Source organism: Choloepus didactylus, chromosome 1 (assembly GCF_015220235.1).
Source record: "Choloepus didactylus isolate mChoDid1 chromosome 1, mChoDid1.pri, whole genome shotgun sequence".
NCBI lineage: Eukaryota > Metazoa > Chordata > Mammalia > Pilosa > Megalonychidae > Choloepus > Choloepus didactylus.
Genome location: NC_051307.1, coordinates 153,576,436 through 153,599,017, shown reverse-complemented (window position 1 = coordinate 153,599,017; position 22,582 = coordinate 153,576,436). Strand labels below are relative to the sequence as shown.

Here is a 22,582-nt window from a genome sequence, read left to right as displayed (position 1 = left end):
GTGTGGTAGTATCTTCCTGTGGTTTTAATTTGCATTTCCTCAATGACTAATGCTGCTGAGCATCTTTTCATGTGCTTATTTGCCATTTATATATCTTCTGTGGTAAAATATCTGTTCAACAATTTTGCCATTTTATAAACTGGGGTGGCTGGTCTTATTATTCAGTTGTATACATTCTTCACATATTCTAAATACAAGTTACTTCATTGGATATATGCTTTAGGAATATTTTCTTTCCATTTGTGGCTTGCCTTTTCAATTCTGTGACAGTCTTTTGAAGAGCACAAGTGTTTTATTTTGATGAAGTTCAATTTATCTGTTTGCTTTTACAGTTCAGACATTGTGTGTCCAGTTTCAGATATCTTTGGCAAACACTAGGTTATTGCGATTTTTTCCTCTGTTTTCTTCTAGATTTTATAATTTTTGCCCTTATATTTAGGTCTCTGATCCATTTTGAGTTCATTTCTATAGAGGGTAGAAGGTAAGGGTCAAGGTTCATTTTTTTGCATAAAGTTATCTAATTTCTTCTTGCACTATTTGTTGAAGAGATTATTTTTTTCTTCAATGAATTATCTTGGCACCTCTGTTGAAAAATCAACTGACCAAATGTGTGTGGCTCTATTTCTGGACTCTATTCTATTCCACTTGTCTGTATGTCTAAGCCAATCCACACTGTTTTCATTACTATAGCTCTATAATAAGTTTTAAAATCAGGTAGTATATATCTTCCAATTTTGTCCTTTTTCAAAATTGTTTTGGCTAGTCTAAATCTTTTGCCTTTGGTATAAATTTTAGAATCAGCTTGTCAACTTCTATAGAGCAGACTGCTGGGATTTTGTTTAGAACTGCTATGAACATCTTAGCAACATGTCTTCTGATACATGAACAAGGTACAGCTCTCCATTAATTTTGGTCATCCTTAATGCCTCTCAACAATGTATTGTTTTTTCAGCATACAGGTCTTCCACATCTTTTGTTAAATTTATCCCTAAGTAGTTCATATATGTAAACATTTTTTAATTCTGGTCCAAATCCCCCAGAATGAGTTTGCCATGGTTTAAACCTCAGAAGCAAATTCATATTTTTAATGCTATTATAAATGGTATTTAAAAAATTCAATTTCTGACCATGCATTGCTTGTATATCAAAACAAGTGATTTCTGTATATTAATGTTGTATCCTCCAACCTTGCTAAACTTATCAGTTCTAGTTGCTTTAATAGTTTTAGCTGTACCAGACATTAGTACCAATGTTGCAAGAGTTTTCATTGCTCTATATCCTCACCAACACTTCCTAGTTACAGATGATAATTTTTATTTAAAAACTGCCATAATTTGTAATTAGATATATGAGACCACTTATTTTTATTTTGCCTTTCTTTCCATATTATATATGAACATTGTTGAAGTACCTAAATATGATAGTACTTCTAGTTTGAGAGTTTTTAAAAAGACAGAGATATTTTTGTAACCCAAAGGGAATTATTTCTCTAATAGGTCTGTTTTATATTCATAATCTAGTGGTATTCATAAAGTTCAAATTAATACGCATTTAATTTTTAATTATTTTAACTACAAATAAGCTCATATATCATGTTTGTTTATTTCTCCACAGAAACTGAGAGATTACAATGAAATTTAAAGTAAAGCTCTGAGCAAGAGTCAATGAAAGACTGGGAGGGGTGATGAAAATTTTCTTTCAGTTTCATGACAACTTATTCATTCCTACCAAGGTTGTATAATTTTAAACTGGCATACAGAAACCTCCAAATTCTCAGCAACCCTTTCTCCACTTCCCCTTCTTTTAACCATTTTCCAGATCAAACACAGGACAGAAAAGAAGAATATTCTCTGAAAAGCTTAACCTAAAAAGAAATGAACTAAAACATAAAAAGATTTAATTTTTTCCTGATGTATACTTCCTTTCTGCTTATGTACAAGAAATACAAATCTGTGTTTTATTTTATAATATAAATGTGGTTGAAGACATTTCAAGTATTGAGATATTACCCCCTTTAATTCCTATGATGGTGCCCCGAAGGCCAACGGGAACTGAAAAGTTCTCTCTCACATTTACAACGCGGTCAAACAGATGAAATTCTGCGTCTCTATCAGGAATGACTCCATGTTGCTGTTCTAAAGGCTGAAGAGAAGAAAGCTATTAGTCTAATTCAGAAAAAAAAGTTTTCCTACTAATATATTGAAAACAATTTCCTTTTACACTTTCAAAGTAAAAGCAGCAACTTTGAATTCTTTGTTACAAAACTTACTCTGTATAGCAAATGGGGCTTCACTGTTACTCGCACCTTCTTATTATTCTTTCTTTGCTGAGGAAATGGAAGAAAATTTTAAAAATATTTTAAAAATATTAACTTATTCAAGTACTTTGACATGTCTGAATTTGAAAAAGTCAAATGAAATGATTAATTTTAAGAATATATGAAGTGTTTGCAGAAACAGCCAAAAAGAATAAAATAAGCATCTACAAAATGCCTGCCTAATTCTTATTTTAAAAAACCAAGTAATTTTTTGTTGAAGTATAACACATATATGCAAAATTTTACAAAATGCAAAAAAAAAATATAAGTGTTATGGGTCCATGAATTTTTATAGTTAGCATATCTTTGTAACCATACTTGGTTTAAGAAACATAACATTATTAAGTACAACACAAGACTCCCCTATCACCATGTCTCCTTCCAGTTACTACGCTTCCCTAAAGTAACCTTACTTATAACTCAAAAGATTAGATTTCTATTTTGAATTTTATATAAATGCTATCATATTTAAATGCTCTTTTAGTCAAAAAAGAATTGTATATAGTGGCCAATAAAAATTTATATTAAAGATAAAGAACCAGGTATAAAATATTGACCTATGACAATACTGTGAGTTTTATGGCTACTTATAAAAATTAAGGTGGCATTCATTTAGCAAAGCCTTTGTCCTTGGAATCTATTGTGAAACTGACTTTGATGTTCAAGTCTTTTGATTACCTAAAAAATGCTGCAAGTAAACTGAAACTCAAAGGAAGAATTTTCTCCTATCTTTGCTACTTGTTAGTTTTAGGAAGTCACATTTAACTACTCCAAATATCAGCTTCCTTCTATCTGTTAGATGGAAAAATATTACTAGTTCTACCACATAAAAATGTGAGAATAATTTATATCCATTGCAATCCATAAAATATTATTCAAGTTAAATCTGTTTTTTAAAAAATGAATTCTTATTTAATAATAAAAATTGCAGAAGTTTACTAATATGGCAGTCACCTATCTTTAGAATATAGCTTATGTAAATAAGTTCAAAAAGACACTAAGCAGCTCCAAACTAAAGAGTCTATAGAGTTCATGCACTTAAACAATGTAAAATGATTAAGGCTTTAAACAGAGTCTACATTCTTTTATCATAGAGACATTTCATTTATTCTTTCAAACAAATATTTACTGAGTTCCATTTATCTGCCATGCATTGATTGAGGTGCTAGGAAAAAATAAAAAACTGTTCTTTTATTCTAATTGAGGGAGCATACAATAAACAAAAAAAGGACAATATATAGCATGTTTGAAAGTCAAACATGTAGAAAAAAATAAAGCAGGAAGAGAGGATCAGCAGTGTGGGGAGAGATTGCAATTTTAGTTTAGTGCCCTACTTACTCATAGAACAGTGAAGGCCTTACTGACAAGGTGTCTATATTCAAAGCGCACAGAATACTAGAAGGACTAATAGAGTACAACTAGTACCCACTGAAAACAACAAGAAGGAACAACTGATAGTATGAGAAGAGATTTAAAGTAATAATAATAATAGAAAAGGCAGACAGAGGAAGTGTGCCTGGAGTACTGTATGTGAACAACTATCCATATGATCTAAAATACTTTCAGGCATCATTATACTGTTTCACTGATTGGAGGAAATGGCAATCAAATCTGATTAGGCAAATGAATCAACTGGGGAATTTTCAACATAGGCCCCAGTCCACAGTTACTGAGTGAGAAGTTCTAGGGCCTGATTACTCAAAACGTCTGTTAGGAATGCAGAATCTCAGGCTCACTGGAGACCTACTGAATCAGAATCTGTATTTTAACAAGATCTCACAGTGATTTATTTGCACATTAAAGTTTGAGAAGTACTGCTTGAGGGGTAGAACTCAGAATGTGTTTTTTAAAACATTGTCCAATAAGAAAATTACTGATACATTTTAATTATGATCCTGCATTACAAAGAAAAACTTAAATCACATTCAGAACGTTGTGTTTATTTTTCTGTACTCTGTCCTTTTATTTATTACTCTAATAGCATTATGACACTGAAAGGAAAAAAAAAATCACTGATAATTGCATCTTGAGACATTATCACGTTTAAAAGAATTCCCGTCTTATCTATATGCACACATATTTTTAAAAATGTTGTAATCAAAACAATAGACTACAACAATGTATGTGTTTGTAAAGGAAAGGGAAAAGTGTGTAAAACATTTTAGAAATGCTTTTGTTAACTGGAAAACTCATTCAATAGCAATGCCGGACAAATAGATTTTATTCTACAGTGCAAGACAAATAAAAAGAAACACAGGCTTTCAACCTTCAGATGGTTATGAATGCTGTTAAAAAAATCACACCCTCAGCTGTGAGACTTATCTTTTTTCTCTAAGAGAAAAGTAGCTAGACATAATTAGAAGGAGCTTACATGTATTAACTCATTTAATCCTTTTAATGACCTTATAAAATAGGTACTATTTTATTTCTATTTTACCACTGAGGAAAGGGAGGCATGGAAAGGTTAAGTATCTTGCCTAAGGCTACCTGGCAAACAGACAGTGAAAAGCGCAGGGGATGAGGGAGATGCGTCCAGAGCCCAAGTTTTTAACTCACTCTGCTTTTAGTTCAAACAAAAGAGAGAGTACTGTATTAGCAAAGCAATTAAATCATTTTAACAAAAAGGTAAATTTGAGAAAAAAAATAAAAAATTTTAAAAGAAATATAATCAAATCCATTTTCTATTGCATCAAAATAGGGGAACAAAATAGGTAAAACAGATAAGTCTACTACAGAATTTCACTGCTCTTTTAAAATGAGACTTAGAAAACAGATGAAATTAAGTGGGATTTCTAAAATACTTACTAGAATGAGTTTTTAAGTAGAAAAAAATGCATTTTAGAAATGATTCTGTAAAAGTCAAATTTTTATGCTCTATAAAAAAATTAACTGTCTTTAGAAAACTTAGAATATAAAGGAATAGAGAGCTAAACTTATTTCTCAACTGCAAACTTTCTATTTTAACTAGAAACACAAAATACTGATTCTTAAAATTAGAAACACACAAAGAAAATTTAAATGCTTTTGTATACTGAAGTGCATTTGTATTCATTTTAAAATCCTCAGGTAAACATATTAATAGCCAATGGAAATAGCTGGAAGATTTTTTTAAATTATAGAATTATTGGACATTAATTGGAACTACCAAATATATGTTTTATTTGGCTGAAACAAAACGAATTATTTGTGTAATAGTCACATTAACTTCAAATCTCAGCAATAATCTTGGTTGAAATCGTGTACCTTGCACTTTTCGACTTCTTCCTCAATTTTTTCAACAATAGCTGCATCCAGAATTTGTAAATCACAAGAAGAACGAGACAAAGTACTGACAGGATGTCCCTTTAGCCAAGTAATAATTTCTTGAACTTTCTCAGCCCTACATTAAAAAAATAACAATAATTTTTCACATAGATTAAAAAAATTTCTGAGGGCTTATATAAAAGGGCTGATATAAATTTTCTAAGGGCTGTGAATTATCAAAGATCAATTTTATATAATTAATAGTCATCAAATTTAACTGGGACTAAGTCTATATCTAATATAAATTTAGACATATTACCTCAGTAATTTTTTAAAAATCACAAAAACTAGTTTAAAATTTCCTTACTGATATAAATGAAATAAAAGTTTCTTAAAGCCAAAAACAAAACAAAACAGTAACAAGAAAATCTTGGTCAATTAGCTAGATCTTTCATTGAAACCATCAAGGTGAACTGTGGGACAAGAAATACCACAAAACTTGCTTACCCATTCTCATTTTCTCCAGGCCAAATGTCATCTTCATAGAACACATCCTCTTGGCTATTATTGGCTATGTAACTAAATAGTTCTGGAGCTCTACCCAAACAAACAAACAAATAAAAATATTGTTTTAAAAGAAATATATGTCTAACATCTCATAAATTTCCTATCAAATAATTTCTGATCCTAGGGGACATATAAAATATACAGAGGAATGTTATACAAAGAATATTCATAAGAGATGGAGAGTAAAAGACATGAAAACCAGGCTATTCATAAGCCCTCAAAAAACTCACTGGTTAAAGGAGAAATGGTTCTCATAAAGCACAATTAGTGACTTTATCTCTCTTTGATCATAAGAACAGGTATAAACGGGTAAAAATAATATCTATAGTTTCACTTTTTAATTTTCACAACAAATCTAGAGGTGCCCCACAACACAGAAAATTAAAATAGATTAAAAGTTTCTTCTACTATCCCTCAAAACTCCATTTCTTTCTGAATGGTGCAAGACTTTCACATAAACACATCAGATTGAACCTTTGCTCCCTCCCTAACCCATTAAAATGACAGTGAAATATAAAAAAGGGCATAAACCTAAAGAGACAAATGAAGAGAGAAGCAAAGAATCTGATAGCATACATGAACTGTTAACAACATTTTAGAACATGGAAAACAGATGGCTGAGTGTTAAATGATTAGGCATATAAGCATAAGCTTAATCCTAAGCCACCAGTGGGGCAAGTCAACAAAAAACAAGTTGATTTTAACTACAGAACTCTAGAAAAGCTCAGGAATTGTGGGCTCCAGGTACATTTGAAGCCAGTATTGTGGGATCAGATTTAACAGGTTTTCAGCTGAAATTCTGTTTACCAAGCAGTTAGGTATAATGCAATTACTCGTCCTCCACCCTAGCATAAGACCTATAGTTTATATTTTGGAGTTTGAATAGGAGATGCTAACCTTGGGTTTACCAGGAACATGGAGTTGGGGTAAAGGGGAAGGAAGGGGTGAAGAGGACAGGATAGGTGCCACATTGAAAACAAAGGATAACTGAAAACATAAATACTAAACAATGTGTCACTAGGAAGCAGACTAGGAAGCATAATCTCTCTAGGAAGCAGACTCTGAGATGGAGATAATCATGCAGGGAGTTTATTAGGGAGTGCTGTGCGATCAACACCCGTGGAAGAGAAGGAACCAGAGCTGGGCACAGGGAGAAGTTGGGCTGTGATTCACTCTCAATGAATTCCTTAGCCAATACCATCGAGGATTCAGTTGGGATGGCTCTTCATGGTTTTATTGAACTGAGGCAAGCAGGTTGGCTGGGTCTTTATATCACCTGGTTGATCAGGCATTGGATCTGTGACTATTCTGGGAAGGGGAGATAACTTGAGGTGAAGTGGTTCTCTTCTGCAAGGAAATTCCTGAAGAGGGTTCATAGCTGAGGGCTGTCAGACAGCAGCCTTCCGTCTGGCAGGGAATAGGCCACTTAGTCCTGAAGGGAGATATGGGAGGTACATCACAGTATCCACTAAGTAATGAGACCCTGCCACACACACACCACTTTCCTTGGTTAATTTCTAGAATACTGGCAAACAGTTTTGTCTTCTACTTCTACCTCCCAAGGAAAAGGCTGGAGAATATCTCTCTGGGAAAACTAACCAAAGAGAAAAGTATACATACAGATAATGATCTCCTGTGGTACTGTATAGAAATAGCCAAGTCCCACTTGACAAGCCCCACCCAAGCACACTAAATTTCCAATCAGCTTCTTAATGTCCCACTCTTAAATATAATTGGATATAAAGAATCATCAGACAAGTACAAAAAACTTCAACCTGAAAGACCAAATCCAACAGAAAAAAAAATAATAATAAAAGCAATTTGGAGAAAACAGAAAATGCAGAGAATAGAAGGAAAAAATCTAGAATTACTATCTTCAGAGAGATAAAAGAAAATATTCCATTCATTACAAGATGCTATAAAAGAGGAATAGCCAGATTATAATGAGATACTTAACAAACTTAAAAATGAGAGCAGTAGAGTTACAAGATAAAGTTGAAGAAATCTCCCAAAGAGTAGAACAGATGTATAATAATAAAGAAAATGGATGAGAATAGATAAGAAAATTAGAGATCAATCCAGAAGGCCCAATCTCTTACTTCCCAGGAAGAGAGAAGAGAAAATGTTGACAAGGAAATTAACAAAGAAATAATATGAGAAAAGTCTCTTAGAATGGAAGGTATCAGTGTCAAGATTGAAAACAATGAACAGTCAAATGAAGAAAAAAGGTTCACATCAAGGTACGTATCATCACATTTCTAAACAGTACTGGTAAAGGAAAGATCCTAAAAAGATTTCAGAAAGCGAAAACAGATCACACACGCAGGGTAAGAATCAGAATGGCACAGGACTTCTCAACAGCAATACTAGAAACAAGAGGAGAATGGAACAATGTTTGCAAAATTCTAAGAGAAAAATAAGTTCCAATATGGGATTCTATACCAGGCAAGCTATCAATCAATTATAGGAGAAGATTAATGACATTTCCCTAAGCTATTGGAGTTGGGTCCATCAAAATGAACACATAAATTAGAAAGAATAAGGCATGGGAGCCAGGAAATAAAAAAAATCCTCAACAGAAGAACAGTGGAGGGAATTCTTAGAATGACAGTAAAGAGAAACTCCATAGTGAGAACTGTGCAAGAGGCCTAGAGAGCAATCAGTTCAAACTGAAGCAGAGGCTACACAGAAGGTTTTAGGAAGAGGTTTCCAAGAAAAAGATGGAGCCAAAAGATCACCTGATCTGTTTGATTGTACTGAGTTTTATAGCTATGGCACAGAATTTAGGTCTGAAGTAGTTATGGTAACAAAGATAAATTAAACAAGCCATGTCAAACAAAAATATGTACAAGAAAGTTAAAGTAATTATAATATACTACAAGGTCCAGTTGTGAACATTTACATTATCACAATCAAGTAAACTTTAAATACTGATTTAAACACAAACTGTGATAAAACTATAGGGAGAGAATGGAGGTAGAAAAGAAATACGTGTGTTTAAATGGGGGGGTATGGGATGAGGAAACTGACTGGGATAGCTTCAAGCTAAAGCTTCTTCTTTCATAGCAGGAAATCAATGGATATGTCAAGTTGAAAAAGTAGTCTACATATGACATTTTAAAGAAATATAGATGTGAATAGAGGAAACAGAATAAATTTCCAAGTGGTAATATAGGATCCTCAAATATGGAAAACTTAGAAACTATGGAACAATGGGAAAAACAATCAATTCAGAAGTAAAAATACTTTGTGTAAATTCTTGTCACTCCGTAACCCAATTAACTTTGGTACTCAGTTTTCTCATTTTTATTATGAGGAGATAAGATAAGCTGATTTCTTAGATCTCTCAACAATAAAATTAAGTAATTCTAGGATAGTAACTTTCTGTTCAGCTGGGGTTGCAAGACTCAAGAAAATCTACTATGCCAAGAGCTGTTTTGTTTATCTAAACCAGTCCTCTTTCTACTGACACAGACATGCAGAGCAGTGAATAATTTATTATAGCAAGCTAAGGAAAATTAAAATTAAAAGGAGGAAAATTCTCATTCATTCTTCTTTTTAAGTAATGATATAAGTACAATATTTTTCTACTCTTTATTACCTACTGGCTGTGATTTCGGCTCCATTACACAAAGTTTATGAGTGACATAGGTCACGTTTTACTCAAGGAAACATTTTTCCTTCAAAAACATATCAGACTGTATAAAAATGTAGCTTAGGGGGGTGACAATGTGATTGGGAAAGCCATATGGACCATACTCCCCTTTGTCTAGTTTATGGATGGATGAGTAGAAAAATGGGGGAAGGAAACAAACAAACAAACAAAGGAACCCAGTGTTCTTTTTTTACTTCAATTGCTCTTTTTCACTTTAATTATTATTCTTGTTATTTTTGTGTGGTAATGAAGGTGTCAGGGATCGATTTTGGTGATGAACGCACAACTATGTAATGGTACTGTGAACAATCAAACGTATGCTTTGTTTTGTATGACTGCATGGTATGTGAATATATCTCAATGAAATGAATTAAAAAAAAACAAAACATATCAGAAAGGCAAAATAAATTGATTACATTTCTAAGTTTTGAACATCTAGTATGATTTGTTAGGCACATACCTCTCTAAGTATTCTGCAAGAAGTTGTTCTACTGCAGATGAATACATCCATTCACTTCCAACTTTCTTAGTATATCCAGGTACCTCCTCATTTTTTTTGTTGAATTTGAGATTTAAACCCACGTTTGCTTTATGATCTCCATGAGGGCTGAATTTAAACCACAAATACATTAAAGTTTTAAAATTTCGTTCAAGAATTAATAAGTTTTTCTTTCTATCCTTAGAAAAGCTCGGTTTTGATTTTTCTTCTTTATTTTAGTTACCATGATTATTCAAAAAGTAGTAGTAATTGAAAAACTAGAGGAAAGTTTTCAAAACCCAGGTTAACAAAGCTCATAAGTTATTTAAGTAATTAAAGAGGAGCATGAAACAAAGTACAGGAAAGTACATTATTGAGATTTATACACACCCTCTGATACCTTTTTTCAAGGTTCAATTTGTCAGCTGCTAAAAATAAGTATTGTCTTCCCAACCACCTAAAACATTTGTAATTCAGATGAAAGATAACCATCAGAGGAATTTATGCACAATTTAAAAATAAAATTCAGAGCAATTAATGAGAAAATAAATACTGAAATATCAACCATTTATCTTTATCATTTCATTTTTCTGCCACTTAAGTAAATTTCTCTAACATAAACTTACTTTCTCCTAGATCCTCTTCCAATAAAAATACTTCCTGTAAACCTTGAAACAAGGTATCCACTTACTCCAAGGCGACTGGCCAACACATATCCCCGGTTGTACTTTATAGAATATTTCTTTAAATATAAAAACAAAAAGGTAAATTATGGAAACACAAAAGCATTAAATGTTATTTCTTTACCTTTAAGATCTGGAGATAATCAAGACATCACTAACCATTGGATTGTGGCAACATAAGGATTCTCAAAAGTAAGTGATCCATTTCCCTTTTTTTTTTTTTTTAAAGGATTTGTAGGCAGAATTTTTCTGCTCCTCTCTCTCTCCTTAAAGGACAGAATTCCCAAGGATGGATGAAAGGGGGAGGAAATATATAGTTTATGAAACTGTCTGAAGAAATCAACTCAATTGTAATACTAAATGGCAAACTCTCAGGCAAGAACTATTTTTTACTAATTCATATTCCAAGCAGGGACTAGTAAAGTTACATGGCACAAAATGAGGCCTCAATAATTATGATAATGAATTAAAACATGCATGTCATTAAAATAATCGCTACTGAACAAAATTATGCTTCATATATGGCTATACATAATATTCTTTCCCCCTAATAATTCACTAGCATATGAAAGTATATTAATATTAATTAGGCTTAATTAATACAGTCAATGAACATAATATTCTTTCCCCCTAATAATTCACTAGCATATGAAAGTATATTAATATTAATTAGGCTTAATTAATACAGTCAATGAAATGTAACCATAATTTGTGGACTAACAGGAAGATTGTCAAAGTTTTAAAAATTATTAGGTCATATAATTTTTAACCAGGAAACAAATTAAAGTCCCCATAAATCCAGTACCAACTAGGGTAAGCTACCATATACTAATGTACATAATATATATAACAATACTACATACTTATTTTCATATGAATTTAAAACATTTTATCACTAACAAAAACCAAATTTCTTGAGATCGGTAAAGAACTAAATCATTCACCATTATTTTCTTAATGATCATATCTATAATGACCCCCAAATGGATCATTCTTCTTGGAGGCCTGGAATATAAAATCGCTATTTAAATACATTAATATATTAATAAAGAATGCACCAGTTTTTTCATCAATAACATCATTATTAGATTTAGAAATAATTTAGACAGATCATGCATGCTTTTTAGAATGGGTAGGAGCATTTAAGGAAGTAGTTCTCAATCACAGACAATACCACTTTTCTAATAGGCATTTGAAATGTGTAGGGGCACATTCAGTTACAATAATCAGCATGGGCTACTAATACTATTAGTGCCTAGGGGTCAAGGATGCCAATTGTCCTGCCATATGCAGAATGGTCCAATTTTAATACTTAATTGTACTGCTCCAAATACCAATAACACTATTTTTGAAAAATGCTAGGTTATGATATGACAAAAAACTTATTAAAATAACAACAAAAGGACAAATAATCCATTTAAAAAATGGGCAAAAGACTTGAATAGACATTTCTCCAAAGATGATATACAAATGGCCAATAAGCACATGAAAAGATGCTCAACACCATTGGTCATTAGGGAAATGCAAATCAAAACCATAAAATACCACTTCACACATACCTGGACAGCTATTATTAAAAAAAAAAAAAAAAAAAAAAACAAAAAGCAAAAAATAATATGTGCTGCCAAGGATGCAGAGAAATAGGAACCCTTATACAGTGCTGGTAGCATTGTAAAAGAGTGCACCCATTATGGAAATTGGTTTGGTGGTTCCTCAAAAAGTTGAAAACAGAATTATCATATGACGTGGAAATCTAACTTCTTGGTATTTACCCAAAAGAAGTGAACGCATGGATGGGTATTTTTTTTTAATTATTATTCATTTTATTGAGATATAGTCACATACCATGCAGTCATACAAAACAAATCGTACATTTGACTGTTCACAGTACCTTTACGTAGTTGTACATTCATTACCAAATTAATCCCCGACACCCTCATTACCACACACACAAAAATAACCAGAGTAATAATTAAAGTGAAAAGGAGCAACTAAAGTAAAAAAGAACACTGGGCGCCCTTGTCTGTCTGTTTGTTTGTTTTCTTCCCTCACCTTTCCACTCATCCATCCACAAACTAGACAAACAGGAGTGTGATCCCTATGGCCCCCCCCCAATCCCACTGTCCCCCCTCATAAGCTACATTTTTATACAATTGTCTTCAAGATTCATGGGTTCTGGGTTGTAGTTTGATAGTTTCAGGTATCCACCACCAGCTACCCCAATTCTTTAGAACCTAAAAAGGGTTGTCTAAAGTGTGCGTAAGAGTGCCCACCAGAGTGACCTCTCGGCTCCTTTTGGAATCTCTCTGCCACTGAAGCTTATTTCATTTCCTTTCACATCCCCTTTTGGTCAAGAAGATATTCTCCATTCCACGATGCCGGGTCTACATTCCTCCCCGGGAGTCATATTCCACGTTGCCAGGGAGATTCACTCCCCTGGGTGTCTGATCCCATGTAGGGGGGAGGGCAGTGATTTCACCTTTCAAGTTGTCTTAGCTAGAGAGAGAGGGCCACATCTGAGCAACAAAGAGGCATTTGGGAGGAGGCTCTTAGGCACAATTGTAGGGAGGCCTAGCCTCTCCTTTGCAGCAACAGTCTTCCCAAGGGCAAATTCCGTGGTAGAGGGCTCAGTCCATCAAACCACCAATCCCCTATGTCTGTGGGCATGTTAGCAACCATCGAGGCAGGGCAGGCCAATACCCCTGCATTCTCCACCAGCTCCTCAAGGGGGCTCTGCATATTTTTTTCCTTTTTTTTTTTTAAACTTTTTTTTTTCCTAAATCAACTGAATGAAAAATGAAAAAAATTAAAAAAAATTAAAAAACCCACATACAATAAAAGAACATTTCAAAGAGACCATAACAAGGGAGTAAGAAAAAGACAACTAACCTAAGATAACTACTTTACTTCCAACGTTTTCTTACTCTACCCCAAGAAAGTAACCTAATACAGCAATATTTCTGTGAACTTGGTCCTACTATACCCATCAGAAATTAACAGACCATAGTCATTCCTGGGCATTCCCAGAACATTAAATTTACCCATGACAGCTTATCTGTTCTTCTTGGATTATTGTTCCCCCTTCCTTAATTGCTCTCTATTGCTAGTTCCCCTACATTCTACATTATAAACCATTCATTTTACATTTCTCAAAGTTCACATTAGTGATAGCATATAATATTTGTCTTTTTGTGCCTGGCTTATTTTGCTCAGCATTATGTCTTCAAGGTTCATCCATGTTGTCATATGTTTCACAACATCGTTCCTTCTTACTGCCGTGTAGTATTCCATCCTGTGTATATACCACATTTTATTTATCCACTCATCTGTTGAAGGACATTTGGGTTGTTTCCATCTCTTGGCAATTGTGAATAATGCTGCTATGAACACTGGCGTGCAGATATCTGTTCGTGTCACTGCTCTCCGATCTTCCGGGTATATACCGAGAAGTGCAATCGCTGGATCGAAGGGTATCTCTATATCTAGTTTTCTAAGGAACTGCCAGACTGGCTTCCAGAGTGGCTGAACCATTATACAGTCCCACCGACAATGAATAAGAGTTCCAATTTCTCCACATCCCCTCCAGTATTTGTAGTTTCCTGTTTGTTTAATGGCAGCCATTCTAATCGGTGTGAGATGGTATCTCATTGTGGTCTTAATTTGCATCTCTCTAATAGCTAGTGAAGCTGAACATTTTTTCATGTGTTTCCTGGACATTTGTATTTCCTCTTCAGAGAACTGTCTTTTCATATCTTTTGCCCATTTTATAATTGGCCTGTCTGTACTATCGTCATCGAGTTGTAGGATTTCTTCATATATGCAAGATATCAGTCTTTTGTCAGATACATGGTTTCCAAAAATTTTTTCCCATTGAGTTGGCTGCCTCTTTACCTTTTTGAGAAATTCCTTTGAGGTGCAGAAACTTCTAAGCTTGAGGAGTTCCCATTTATCTATTTTTTCTTTTCTTGCTTGTGCTTTGGGTGTAAAGTCTAGGAAGTGGCCACCTAATACAAGGTCTTGAAGATGTTTTCCTATATTATCTTCTAGGAGTTTTATGGTGCTTTGTTTTATATTGAGATCTTTGGTCCATTTTGAGTTAATTTTTGTGTAGGGTGTGAGGTAGGGGTCCTCTTTCATTCTTTTGGATATGGATATCCAACTCTCCCAGCCCCATTTGTTGAAAAGAACTTTATGACCCAGTTCAGTGACTTTGGAAGCCTTATCAAAGATCAGTTGGCCAAAGATCTGGGGGTCTATTTCCGAATTCTCAATTCGATTCCATTGAGCTATATGTCTGTCTTTCTGCCAGTACCATGCTGTTTTGACAACTGTGGCTTTATGATAAGCTTCAAAGTCAGGGAGTGTAAGTCCTCCCACTTGGTTTTTCTTTTTTAGAGTGTCTTTAGCAATTCGAGGCATCTTTCCTTTCCAAATAAATTTGATAACTAGCTTTTTCAAGTCTGCAAAGTAGGTTGATGGAATTTTGATTGGGATTGCATTGAATCTGTAGATGAGTTTGGGTAGAATTGACATCTTAATGACATTTAGCCTTCCTATCCATGAACAAGGAATATTTTTCCATCTTTTAAGGTCCCCTTCTATTTCTTTTAATAGAGTTATGTAGTTTTCTTTGTATAGGTCTTTTACATCTTTGGTTAAGTTTATTCCTAGGTACTTGATTTTTTTAGTTGCTATTGAAAATGGTATCTTTTTCTTGAGTGTCTCTTCAGTTTGTTCATTTCTAGCATATAGAAACATTACTGACTTGTGTGCATTAATCTTGTATCCTGCTACTTTGCTAAATTTGTTTATTAGCTCTAGTAGCTGTATCGTCGATTTCTCGGGGTTTTCCAGATATAAGATCATATCATCTGCAAACAATGACAGTTTTACTTCTTCCTTTCCAATTTGGATGCCTTTTATTTCTTTGTCTTGCTGGATTGCCCTGGCTAGCACTTCCAGCACAATGTTGAATAACAGTGGTGATAGCGGGCATCCTTGTCTTGTTCCTTCAGATGGGTATTTGTACACCAATATTTATAACAGCATTATTTACAATAGCCAAAAGGTGGAAGCAACTCAAGTGTCCATCAACAGATGAAGGGATAAACAATGTGGTATACACACACAAAGGACTATTACTCAGCCACAAAAGGGAATGAAGTTCTGATGCATGCTACAACATGGATAAATCTTACAGACACCATGGTGAATGAAATAAGCCAGACAAATACTGCATGATCTCATTTACATGGAATACCTAGAAGAAGCAAATTTCATAGAAACAGATTGTAGATTACAGATTATCAGGGGCTGGTGTGGGGATGGGGTCGGGGGAAAGCGTTATTGCTTAATATCTGCAAAGTTTCTGTTCGAAGTGATGAAAAAGTTGGGGTAATGGATACTGGTGATGGTAGCATAATATTGTGACTATAATTAATACTACTGAATTGTATATAACAATGTGATTAAAATGAGAAATTTTGAGTTATATATATGTTACTACAATGAAAAGTTAAAAAAATTAAAGAATCATAAATATTATAGAAAAATATAAAATAAATATCTAAGAATATTGCCATAAAGAAAAAGGAAGGATTCAGTAGAAATCAAAGAAGATATGTAAAGAGAAAGAAAGGATACTGGAGAGTGCATGCTACTCAATACTGTATCCTAAAGTGGGTAGTTTTCTTTCAGATTTAGAAAAAGTGAGGGATCAAGGAGCACAAGCTCTTCCATCCTCATTGACTCCCAGAACAACGCTCCAGCTTCTTAACCTAAGGGACCACTTTCCCAGTTTCCTAACTGTGCTTTCTGAATTCTTTCCCCAAAAGAGACCTGAGGTACGATTTTAGGGATTCTCTGCCTTCCGTAAAATATCCTCATAGAGTTGCTGATGCCTAATGCCTTAAATTCATTGCAAAGGATATAAAGTTTTAGATGTTATCATTAGAGAAAATAAAAGCTTAAGTAACAAGAGCAGGCTGACTGTTGAATTAATTTCAATCAAGTTAATTATCCAACCAATCAACAAGAATAAATAACTAATATTAGAGCCCCCCCCCATCCCTGTTAACATGTTTTATTCTTCCCTCTATTTTAACAGGAAAAAAAACAAAAGGAGGCCAGTGCAAAACTTGGAGAAAAAGATCCTTAGAAAGGATTCTGTGGACTTAAATTCAGTTTCCCAATTTTTTCTAGGGTTGAGAATGTTCAACGCTAGCTGAATAGACAGATATCCTATCCAGGAAGACCATTTTCAATTGTAAATTGCAGGCAACTGTGCTTTGAATAATTATGAAAGGCTTAAAAAACTTAACTCTATTCCCAGATGGTAGCAGTATAATCAATAATTATATTATGCAATATAGTAATCTATAATAATCTTTAATATTGATAATGGATTAAGAAGTTGATTTCAGTGATTCCCCCCCACCAACATCTGCACAGAGTTTTGAGCATATATTTCACAATTTTCTTTAAATAATACTAGATGCAACTGAGAGAATCTAATCAGTATTAAATAAAATATTTGAAATAAATTCAAAGGCAGTAGCAAAAATATCCTTTTTACATTTTGCAATTTTATTGATTCTATTTAATAAAGGATACAATATGAGCTGCTATACTCACATGCTGGTTCTGTATTAAAGCATCAAGATTAGGTTCACATGGAATGCTGAAAACCACACGAATCCTACCTTCTGAAATCACATCACCTGAATCCTGAACCTTGGAGAAAAAAAAAAATTACAGCATGTTTTAGTCACTTCCACTACATTTATTTTTCTACTTGTACAGTGATTATTATTTCTAAAATACAATGTGACAACAAAACTGTGTAGTAGACATCCTCTTGGAATTTGTACTTTGATGTGATTATATAAATCTAAGTCATGGTATCCTTGCTTTAACAGCTGTTCATTATTCTTTTTTAAAAAAACTTTTTTTTTTGAAGACAATTTCAAACAAACAAAAAGTTGCATAAATAAAAATAGTACAAAGAATACTTGAACCACATATACCCAGACTCACCTATTGTTAACATTTTACCCCATTTGGTTTAACATTTGTGCTCTGTGAATGTGTGTATTATGTACCTATAATTTTTTTTCTAAATCATTTGATGGTATATTAAGTATAGCATATCTCTCACCTGTAAATATTTCAGTGCATATTTCTATGACTAATGATATTCTATTATATAACCACATAAATTTATTAAACTTACTAAATTTATGAGAATTTATTAAATTATTAACTACATAAATTTCTGTTGATAAAATAGTTTTATCTAATCTACTGTTCATATCCCAATTTTGTTGGTTGATCTAATAATGTCCTTTATAGAACTCTTTTCTCCCTCTAGCACAGGATCCAGGCTAGGGTCAGGTATTGCATTTAATTGCTCTAACATTCCTCATTCTATCATTGCCTGATGCTTCCACATGATTAGATTAAGGTTATACATACTCTACCAGAATATTGTATAGGTATCACATCTCGAGGTACATGATGTTCATCTGTCCCTCACTGTGATATAACTTTTATCATGCAGTTAAGACACTGCTCAATTTCTTTGCAGTACAATTACAGTTTTTCTTTTTAGTCCTTGCAACTAATAAAGGGAAGACACTTTCTAAGACCATGTAAATATCCTACTCCCGATCAAAAAATCCCCCTAGATTTAGCTTCTATTAATGAATCTTGCCTGATTCAGTCTTTACCATAATGGTTGCAAAAAGAGGGCTTTTCAACTCCAGCACCCTGTCCACATTTATCCTTAACATGCTACTGTAAGCAAGAGCCCTTCCTTCCCCTATTTATTTATTTGCACTACGCAGTCTTGAATTACTACCCCCCTACCCCCCCACCCCGGGCAATGGTTTATAATTCGTTACTGTACTTCACCATTTCGGTGTTCACAAACTGTCTCAATTTGGTCAGTGGATGCCCCTTCAATAAGGTTCCTGTGTTCATGTAACATGCATCCCCCTATCATTCTTTTGAGCATTCTTTACTTTCTGGCATAAAAAGATGTTTCAGGCTCTTCTTGTACCTATGCTGCCTCAGGCCTAGAGTCACCCATTTCTCTGTGGCGCCCTGGTTCTTTTTAGCGGGGAATGATATTAGACAAGATTTATCTATTACATGTGTTCATTGCTACTGGGGTGTCTTTGCTTCTTAGCCTTTTTGCACAAACAGAGCTAGAAAATATATGCACATAAAGACACATATACATATCAATGTACAAATATACATACATACACACATATACATGTGCCTATATATACTGCATTTACACAGATTTACATATTTTAGAAATTGTGAATTCACACCAACACCTCTAATTCTAATCCATTTCTACAGGTTCTTTCTCGTTTTCTCCCATTCCATATTTGCATATACTTTTTTCCATGTAATAACTTGGGTTCCCTAAAAAATCAACATTATTTACTAATTTGCTCTATCCTACAATACAGCTAAAATAGTTTCATCCATACCTCCATGATAAACACTAAACGAGAGACTGGGATTTGAGTTCTTTATTTGCCAACCCCCACCCAAACTGCTCAAGATTTGAAGGTATATAGTCAAATATGTTCTTAAGTTACACAATGAATTCTTTCTTTTTTTTCTGCTTTCAGTATTATATTTTAGTTTGCACTTAAGTGAAAAGAAGTTAAATAATTTTATTAACTTGAAACCAGAGAGGAATTTGATTAGTAACAATAACTGGAACTAACTTCTCCAGTGCAGCCGTAATAGGGGGTTCCCAGCATAAAGACCATACTTCTAGGAGGAAACAAGTCATCCAAAGTTTTGATACTGAAGAAACGGGAGTCGAAAGCTTGTATGCCCTATGCAAAATGAAATATAAGAATAAATCACTATAGTTAAAATATCTATAGAATGCACATTAACTTTTTTCCTGTAGGATTGTTGCCACAGTCTCTGTGAATGTCAAAGATATTCAACATAACAATAATAGCAGCTAGAATGCACTGACTGCCAGGCACTGTTCTAGGTCTTTCACACATTTATTAGCTCAGATAATTTGCAAGACAACCCTCTGTGGTAGAAACTTTTATTAACTCCATTTTACAGATGAGGAAATTAAGGCAAAGAAAGGGGTGATCTTGCCCAAGGTCACAGAGCAAAGAAACTAACTTGGGCAGTCTGTGCTCTTAATCATTACACTATACCACCCCTCAAAAGTACAGGATCACTGCATGCTTCAACAAAACTTTGTCCCTTTACCATATCTAAGATTCAAATACAAAAGCAATATTATTTATGTTTGTTTATTTATTCAAGGCACACATTTTTTGGAGGATAAAAATGAAAAAATACAACAGTGTAAGTTAATGCTGGAATTTTTTTTTTGAGACAAGTCTTTACAGAAAAGAGACAGTTTCCCCAGGCCTAAAAATAGTGTGTGTCTGAGCATGTACTACTCCTTATAAAGACTATAATAATTTGCAAATTATATTAAATAATAATCTCTATTATACATCACTGAATAAATCTTCTGTTTATAAGTAAACATAATAAGATGTAGTCTTTTCTTTATATGATGTGCAACAGTGTACATCAAGATGGAACTGACAATGGACTACTATTCAGCGAAAAAAAGGAACGAAGTTCTGATATATGCTACAACATGGACGAATTGAAAACATAATGCTAAGTGAAACAGGCCAGACACAAAAGGACAAATATTAAATGATTCTACTTATGAAATGTGTAGAATAAGCAAATTCACAGAGACAGAAGATAGACTATAAATTACCAAGGGTTAGGGTAAAGGGAAATTGCAAGTTATTGCTTATTAGGTACAGTTTCTGATGAAGTGTTAAAAAATTTTAGGTGGTAATGACAGCACAATATTATAAAAGTAATTAATGCCACAGAATTGGTTAAAAATAGTTAAAATGGAAAATTTATGTTTATATATGTTACCAAAAAAAGATAGAATGGACACCTGATGAAAACTTACCTTGACAATAGTTTGATAAACAAAAGGAAGAACTTGTTTTGACCATTGTTTCTCTAGACGAACCTCACCATTTTGATTTATTTGATATTTACGACCTGTGAGTAACTGAGCATACACAACTGCAGATGTTTCATTTATTATTATTCCTTTTCTTCTCAGGTAGCTAAAAGAAAAGAATAAAGAAGAAATATATATATGTATGAGTGTGGTATATATTCTAGGAATAGAACTTAGTCATTATCCAAACTAGTTTCTAACCAATTCATAATCAAACACTTAAAAAAACTTTAAATAAATATGCTAGTAGTTCTGGGTACCCAATTTAAGACATTTTGCATTATTGTTTTACTCTGTGGATACCTCTCAAAGTCTGTATGATTAAATGAGAACTCATAAATCTATAAGAAGTATCTGTATCATATCTATTCTGTGGTAGAGGCAAGGAGGCAGCAGCAGAAACATCCTTTTTTTTTTTTTTTTTTAAAGTTAGAGAAGTTGTGAGTTTACAGAACAATCCAGAACAAAATACAGGATTCACATATGCCATCCTATTATTAACACCTTTCACTGGTCTGGTACATTTGTTACAACTGATGAAAACACATTTTTATAACAGTTCTATTAACTATAGTCCATGGCTTAATTTAGGGTTCACTCTTCATGTTGTGCAGTTCCAAGGATTTTTTTTTAAATTTATTCTAGTAACATATATACACAACCTAAAATTTCCCCATTTAACAACATTCAAATACATAATTCAGTGCTATTAATTATTTTCACAATGTTGCAGCAGAAACATTTTTTATCCCTTTTCCCAGGGAGTGGTGAGTGGGGCGAGTACATTTTATTTTTCCAAGTTCAACGTAAAATGTTTAGTTTACACATAATACAAGTTATTTACAAGATTAGGTGACGGAAGAAACCTGAACAAATCCTGAAATACATAGATGCATTTATATATGGGGAAAGTGGAGAGAACCTTTCAAACATCAACACGTTCTGTGCCATTAATTCATTCATGGCTAAATGGCCTCATTTAATCTCATGTAAATGTTAGAACCTTTTGAATTACCACTATAAATACATTTTTTTTTAAAAAACAAAAACAGAAATAACAGACTAGAATAGAGACTAAGTTAATGTACAGTGCATGGATTGCAGGCAAGGTAGAGGCATTTTCTTCAAAGCTTTTGCACAGACTTCATATAATCTTAAAAAAAATATATGTAGGCCCTTACAGGATTTGAATTCAAAAAACAAATGAAATCAAAAAACAACTTCAAATTATAAAAAGTTCTAAGACTTCACCTTTAAAAACACACACACACACACACACAAATAACAACAAAAAAATGGTTCCAGCCTTAGATCAAAATAACCCTGGAAGACCTGGTAATTTGACTAAACAAGCTGGTCAGGCTTGGAACCTGAATGCACTTTAGAGCAAAAGCTCAAAGTTTGCTTGGGGTAGAGGGGGACTGGGGGTAGAAACAACCTATTTGGTAACAAAAGATGTATTATAAACTGTAATATAAAAAAGGTATGGTGAAATGTCTCTTTTACTAAAGCTTATATAAGTTCCTTGGTCCATAAAACTATGTTAAGTTTGTGTCTTCTAGTATGCTTAACTTTTATTCCA

The 22,582-nt window shown here is 33.4% G+C and overlaps 1 protein-coding gene across 1 annotated transcript in view; it reads right to left on the bottom strand.

The window, feature by feature from the left end:
* Window positions 1–22,582, bottom strand: part of XRN1 (5'-3' exoribonuclease 1) — a 174,036-nt gene that overhangs the window by 59,141 nt on the left and 92,313 nt on the right. Inside the window, 9 exon segments of the mRNA XM_037843455.1 lie at window positions 2,010–2,142; window positions 2,270–2,326; window positions 5,561–5,696; window positions 6,068–6,157; window positions 10,243–10,389; window positions 10,887–11,002; window positions 17,577–17,675; window positions 19,691–19,804; window positions 20,944–21,106. Coding sequence (XP_037699383.1) covers window positions 2,010–2,142; window positions 2,270–2,326; window positions 5,561–5,696; window positions 6,068–6,157; window positions 10,243–10,389; window positions 10,887–11,002; window positions 17,577–17,675; window positions 19,691–19,804; window positions 20,944–21,106 — 1,055 coding nt within the window.